The following is a 6,724-nucleotide window of genomic DNA, read 5'->3' as shown; positions in this document are numbered from 1 at the left end:
GGAAGGAAGGCACCGACCTTTAGGTGTTCATCACTCCAAGCACCGTAGTCGTCTTGGAAGGGGGCACAGCTCCGTTCCCCCTCAAGTGCAGGTCGAGCGATGAGACCATCAGCTCCCATCTTGATGTTGTGACTCAGTAGGATCTTGTTCACCTTCCCCTAGTTGTTATCCTCGAGACTATATGCTCGGCCTCAAAAAATGCATTGGGGTCAACAACAACCTCTCTCTCCACCACAGGACCAAAGTGTGGGATGGGAGAATCAGAGGTGACCTTCTTGCCTTTGCCTTTGTTTTGGGTAGATGAGCTCGTGGCATTCTTCTTGGGAAGCGCCATGATTCAAATCGCCTGATGAGAAAACGACCTAATTAGTAGGCGGCCTAAGATGGTCTATAGCTATGATCATGGAGGTACGGAAAACGAAAAGGCCTAATTGGACTACTTTCAAAATTTGAAAGCTCATACGAGCTAAATTTTTCCCTAGCTTCAACGCGTGGTCCCACGCGGTATCCTAGGCCACGCGCCTTGATTTTTTAAAATCCCCAGATACTTTGGGATCTGCGTGTCAGAGCCGTCAGACCCATTACTTTCCTTTTGAAAGCGGTTTAATGCAAAATTGCCTAAGGAATCGTAACCCCTAAGCTACCTAGGATTAAACCTAAAACCCTTTCGATTTCTACACCCCAAACAGGTATTCAAACCGGTTTTCCATTAGGGTTTTCCCATATTAACCCAGAGAATTGCCCAGATTTATGAATATCTTATTTCTAAACAAGTTTGGTTTCATTCGTGTGACCTAAAACTGAAGCCCATTTCTTATTTGCACTCAGAAATAGCCGAACGATATTGAACAACGAGCATTTTTCGAAGTAAAAAAACTCACTAGAAATTGAAGAATAAAAAAAAATTCAAACCAAGTGATCAAATACTTACAGAAAATAAGTTCGATTCAAGGAAAATATCGATATATCCACAGGAAGCTCCTTGAAAGCTTCTGAAGGTCTGAGAGGCGATGAAGGTTTTTGGGGATTCTAGAGAAGAAGAAGGAAAGATTGAGTGTTTGAAAGGGAAATTTTTCAATATAAAGGTGGTGAGGTCTCAGGACTGGTCACCCTATTTATACGTAAACTACGAAAATTAATTCGGACCATTCAATTGGGTTAGCTCGAGATCTAAGGATCAAGATTAAATAAACCATACGGTGACAAAAAGTTGACAGGACAGTTGTTTCAGTCCTTGAAACCCGAATGGACGCCAATTGTAGGAAGTCACGTGTCCAATACTTGAGTAGTGGGCAGGCATGATTTTATATGACAGAAGTCTAAAAGCCCCTACTGGGTATGTCAGAAAGTGACGACATCAAACAGGAATAGGAGCAGGAGCTTAGGGGGAAAATGTTGTACCCTAAATTTAGCACGAGTTCAATTACTCAACTCAGGTACAGATGGCAAGTAAATATGTGGAAAAATGACCAAGTAGAATATCTGGTTACTAACCATGTGAGAAGCTCGAGATTCAATCCAGTTCGTACACGGTATACAAGTCATTTTCTGACCAACACTTAAGGTAATAATCGAGCTCGAGACTCATAATGGTCAGACCCAACTTTAGGCGTTCTGAACCTACTCCGATCTCGGAGTCAGATAGTTGTCACACACGAACTCGGGTGAGATATTCAACTCGTGAGGACCTAGATATAACACATACTGAAGGATCCCAGGAGATTCAGGAATTATTTGTGCGCTTATTAATAACCAGGTGGTTCATATATCTGTCACTTATTATCCGAGATAGCAGGAGCATATTTATTCTATTATCAAATCATATCCCAATGTAAATGGGAATAATCTGTATTAATTATATATCGTATATATAATTACGCGATTTATTAACTCAATGACCCAAACCTGTCCATGGAATGCCCTTATAAATACTAGGAATGTTGGATAGGGAAGGGGGAGGATTTTTTGTATTACCGAAACTCTGCAAAAGTAGAGAAAGAAACAATAATAATATTGACTCGTGGACTAGGTAGATTTTAACCACTGAACCACGGAAAAATTCTTGGCTTTTGAATGAATGCTTATCATCTAGCACTAATCTACCAATTTTATTTCTTAATATACTGTTGGCGAAAAACCACGTCAACAAAAGAGAAATTTCATGTTCTATGCATGATAAATAAGTGAAATTTTTTAATATGCCAACATAAGTTACTACCCCAAATATATGACAATTTCAATTTTTTAGACAAAAATATCCTTAACATTCAAACACTCATTTTCTCTCTCTCTCTCTCTCTCTCTCTCTCTCTCTCTCTCTCTTATTCTAATCTTGTAGATCTTGAAAAAATACCAAAAATTTTAAAAAAAAATCATCTGAAACGAACATTTGAGTGAAAAAATATGAACCTCCAAAGTTTTTGTCAAATTTCAGTGCAGAGCATCGAAATTGCATCGAAAAAGCATCGTTTTGGCCAAAAATCAAGTTTTCATGATTGCATCGAAAAAGCATCAAAACACCATTTCGATGCTCTTGCGATGCAATCATGAAAACTTGATATTTTTTTGGCTAAAAAAATGTTTTTTTCGATACAAAATCGATGTAATTTCGGTGCTCTTGCAATGCAATCATGAAACTTGATTTTTGGGCAAAACAATGATTTTTCAATGCAAAATCGATGCAATTTTGATGCAAAATCGATGGTGTTTCGATGCTCTTGCAATACAATCATAAAAACTTGTTTTTTTGGCCAAATCGATACTTTTTCGATGCAATCATGACAACCTTTTTTTTTTGGGCAAAACAATATTTTTTTGATGAAAAATCGATGTTTTTTTAATGAAAAATCGATGTGTTTTGATGCTTTTGCGATGCAATCATGAAAACTTGATTTTTGGCCAAAACAATGATTTTTCGATGCAATTTCGATGCTCTACACTGAAATTTAACGAAAACTTTGGAAGTTTATATTTTTTTCACTCAAATTTCATTTCAGATGATTTTTTTAATTTTGGTATTTTTTCGAGATCTACAAGATTAGAGTAAGCGAGATAGTGAGAGAATGAGAGACGTTAGAGAGAGAGAGAGTTTGGATTGAGAGAGAAAATGAATGTTTAAATATTAGAGGTATTTTTGTCCAAAAAATGAAATTGTCGTATATTTGAGATAGTAACTTATGTTGGCACATTAAAATTTTTCACTAAGTTATCATGCATAGAACATAAAATTTCTCTTTTTAAATCGTACATATTTAGTACCATGTATTTTGAAATCGAACATAAATATTATCATAAACTCAAATTTAATTAATAAAATTTTACTAATTTAATCAACTGCTAGCAATAATATAAGTTTCAAATTCAAATTTAATTACTTAATTTCATATAACTAATGACAGTTTGGTAATCTTGATAAAATTTTATTTATTAAATCTGAGTCTTAAGATACTAAATATGAATTATTTTAAAATATAGAATACTTCAAGAGCATAATACACTGTAGTAATTGAATAATTTCTCGTATTATTATAATAAATGAATATGGAATATCTTAAACTATTAATAAATCTTTTAAGTCGCATTTCAATCCTATTAAATGGTTTTTGTATACATTCCCTGGCGGCTGTATCTGAGGTGGCAGAGTGTGGTTTGTAGTTCATTTGTGAATCCTCAAGGCCCTGTTATAGCATCACTGCCCAGTCCTTATTACCACTTCGACATAAACCAAGTCATTCTGACTAAAAATTTCATTTTCACTCAGAATATCATTAAAACGGCAATCCAGAAAGAGAGCGGGAACGAGAAAGAAGCATGGCAACTGGAACTATGGAGGTCTTGCTTGTGAATGCAAAGGGTCTTGGAGACACTGATTTCATTGGTACATTTGCTTTTCTCTCATTTCTAATTTCTGGGTCTTGTCACACATTTTATTAAGCATTATTTAGTAAATTTTTTAGCTGTTTTTATTCACAAATCCCCAAAACAAACGATGCCCTTGCCCTTCTCAGATTTTTTCTTTTTCTTTCTGAGTTAATATTTTCTTAATGTTTGTTTCTCTATAAAATTGGTAGGTGACATGGATCCTTATGTACTGATTCAATTCAAAGGGCAAGAGTGTAAGAGCATAGTAGCCAGAGGTTAGTTAGTTTAGTAACTTTAGTTCTTTTTTTTTTTTAAATACTCATTATATAATATGAATGTTTCCACAAACTGATTTTTTTTTTTAAATGTTAAGAACTTTCTTTTATTATTAATCATTATTTTGTTGAAGCAAATGACTGTGCCGGATTATGTTTTATAGTTGTTGAAGCTAATTATGCATTTATGTATATACATTTCACAACAGAAAGAAAAATCTTAGATGTAAAATGATTAGGAATGAATATAAGGTTGTAGATGAAATGAATTGCCTAATTTTTTTTTTTTACAAAGTAGACTGAAAACTATTGAACAAAATTAGGGTCTTACATCTAGTGATTTCTTTTCTCCCTATACTTACCAGTAAAGAAAACTATTAAAGATCAATGTGAAAACTTTTGCTCATTATCCCACAATTTTTTTTCCACAAGCCATCAGACTATGCTGCTCTAGAGCTTCATTAGTTTTGTGATTTAAACGCACTAACAAAGTCATTTATTTAACTACTCTAAAAATGGTGAGCAGGACAGGGCAGTAACCCATCATGGAACGAAAAATTCAGCTTTAGGGCAGAGTATCCAGGTTCTGGAGACAACTTCAAGCTCATCCTCAAAATTCTGGACAAGGACACTTTCTCGGCTGATGATTTCATCGGCCAAGCTACGTAAAAAAAACTACTCCTAGCTTGCACATTCAATAATTTTGGTCACGGGAAATCTTGTTTTCTAATTCCAACATTTGATGGGAGCAGGATCTATGTGGAGGATTTATTGGCATTAGGAGCTGAGAATGGAGCTGCTGAATTACATACTCGCAAATACAGTGTCATCAGCGCGGACCAAACTTATCGAGGAGAGATTCAAGTTGGTGTAACTTTCACCATCAAGGTATGCTTACTTTCTTCTTTGTAAGAATAAATCAGTTGGCTTTGCAATCTAAATCTAATTGATAAAAATTTTAAGATAACACAATATTACTTCTGTGGTAGTGGTAGATATTTATCAATGATGTACATGAACTATTAGTTTAAATTTAGTGGTGTGATCATATTTATCATTGTTCTTACTTGATATTGTGTAGGGAGAAGCGAAAAATGATGGAGGAAAGTTCGGAGGATGGAGGGAAAGCAATTTCTAGTTTTCCTTTGTTAACAATGAAATTTCCTTTCTCCTCGTTTTCGGTGTCTAGTAGCTAGTGACATTTCGTTGGAGTCATTAATAATGCAATTGTTTTTTAATTAAATTAAAAAAAAATTAGTTGTATTGTCATTCTGTGCTCCAAAGTGTAATTCCCAACAAATTTAAAATCATTGGGCTTAGAAAGGACATAGGTCAAAGAGAAGAGACTGCCCTCTCAAATTAAAAAACTTTAGTATGGTTTTTTTTTAAGGAGTAACTATTATGGTTTAAGGCCAACATATATAAATTTATGTACATATTTATATAAAACAATAGAGAATGTATGCACACATTTTAATTTTCACTTTTAAACAAATAATTCTCTTTTAGAAACAATCAAGTATAATTAACTCTATTGGTATAGATTTTTGTTCCTAGTGTTGTGAAAGATAAAATGATGAAACTCAAAGCAGTCATTACTATGCTTGAATGTTAGACTTTGTCTTCGGGTACGGTACCAGCTTCAGGAAGATCAAGTGCCTTCTCCCTTAGGAAAATGTGAGAGGGGTGTTATAAGATGGTATTTGGCTATGGTATGAGGGCAAGACCGAAGGGCATCCATTGGATATCTCTTAAAGAAAGAGAGTCTGATTGTCAAGCATACAATTGGAATGAAAGGAACGGAAAAGTATCCCTTTCATTTGGCAAATGGAAGGTGTTGTCTGTGTTTTTCGCGTACGACAACGTGACCTAAATGGATCGTGTCATTTAGCCCTCTTCGGAAGCTAGAACCTAATATGCGGATGTCGTTTCCATCTCTACCGGAGAACATGCACGGTTGGTTATCAGTGAGAGCCATCTCCCAAGAACTTAGGCAGGGAGTGGCCTTTTAAAGCTCTTCGAGCACGTGTCAACTTATTAAGCTCTAAGAACCCTTCCTCCATGAAAGAAGAGCACCCTTGCTAAGTGTCAAGCAGAGAGACACTCGGGACCACAGACACCTATCTCACACTTATAGTGGCTGCAGAGATCGTGTTGTCAATTCTCTAAAAGCTACCACTCTGACAAGTACCAGGGGAAAGATGCAGCTACCACTCTTACAAGTACCATGAAGAACATTGTGACGCCTCACGTCACTATGGCTGCTTTCTGGAATAACGACTGGCCCTACAAACCAACACGAGTCTTTTCAGCATGCTTTGTCCTCACTCACATGCTTCCTAGGAAAACCTTCCAGGAGGTCACCCATCCCTAGATTACCCCAGGTCAAGCACGCTTAACTTTGGAGTTCTCAAGTGATGGGCTACTGAAAAGAAGATGCATCTTGTTGATGTAGGTAATACCCATCAATCCATTTAAGCTCTCTTCAACTGTGTAGTCCCATACCTACACAGTCTTAGAATCATCACACTTGACCTTCCCTAGGCGGTGTGGGATTGCACAGCTTACCCGGTCTTTCCCTTTACGGA

The 6,724-nt window shown here is 36.0% G+C and overlaps 1 protein-coding gene across 2 annotated transcripts; it reads left to right on the top strand.

The window, feature by feature from the left end:
* The first annotated feature begins 3,664 nt into the window (after window positions 1-3,664).
* LOC133794043 (16 kDa phloem protein 1-like) lies at window positions 3,665-5,405 on the top strand. Of its 2 annotated transcripts, XM_062231221.1 has the most exons (5): window positions 3,667-3,877; window positions 4,071-4,136; window positions 4,663-4,801; window positions 4,889-5,024; window positions 5,218-5,405. In XM_062231221.1, the coding sequence occupies exons 1-5, from the start codon at window positions 3,811-3,813 to the stop codon at window positions 5,272-5,274; spliced, it is 465 nt and encodes a 154-aa protein (XP_062087205.1). In that variant the 5' UTR covers window positions 3,667-3,810; the 3' UTR covers window positions 5,275-5,405. The 2 variants fall into 2 exon arrangements, with proteins under 2 accessions (XP_062087206.1, XP_062087205.1); XM_062231222.1 differs by lacking the exon at window positions 4,071-4,136 and having other exon boundaries at window positions 3,665-3,877.
* The last annotated feature ends 1,319 nt before the right edge of the window (window positions 5,406-6,724 follow it).

Source organism: Humulus lupulus, chromosome 8 (assembly GCF_963169125.1).
Source record: "Humulus lupulus chromosome 8, drHumLupu1.1, whole genome shotgun sequence".
NCBI classification, from domain to species: Eukaryota; Viridiplantae; Streptophyta; class Magnoliopsida; order Rosales; family Cannabaceae; genus Humulus; species Humulus lupulus.
This window is presented reverse-complemented; position numbering and strand designations above follow the sequence as displayed.

What these genes read in the sequence shown, in the direction of transcription:
- LOC133794043 (XM_062231221.1), top strand. Translation starts at nt 3,811, where the DNA reads ATGGCAACTGGAACTATGGAGGTCTTGCTTGTGAATGCAAAGGGTCTT. An exon ending in GATTTCATCGGCCAAGCTAC is followed by an intron (nt 4,802 to 4,888) that starts GTAAAAAAAACT and finishes TGATGGGAGCAG; the next exon opens with GATCTATGTGGAGGATTTAT. An exon ending in GTGTAACTTTCACCATCAAG is followed by an intron (nt 5,025 to 5,217) that starts GTATGCTTACTT and finishes GATATTGTGTAG; the next exon opens with GGAGAAGCGAAAAATGATGG.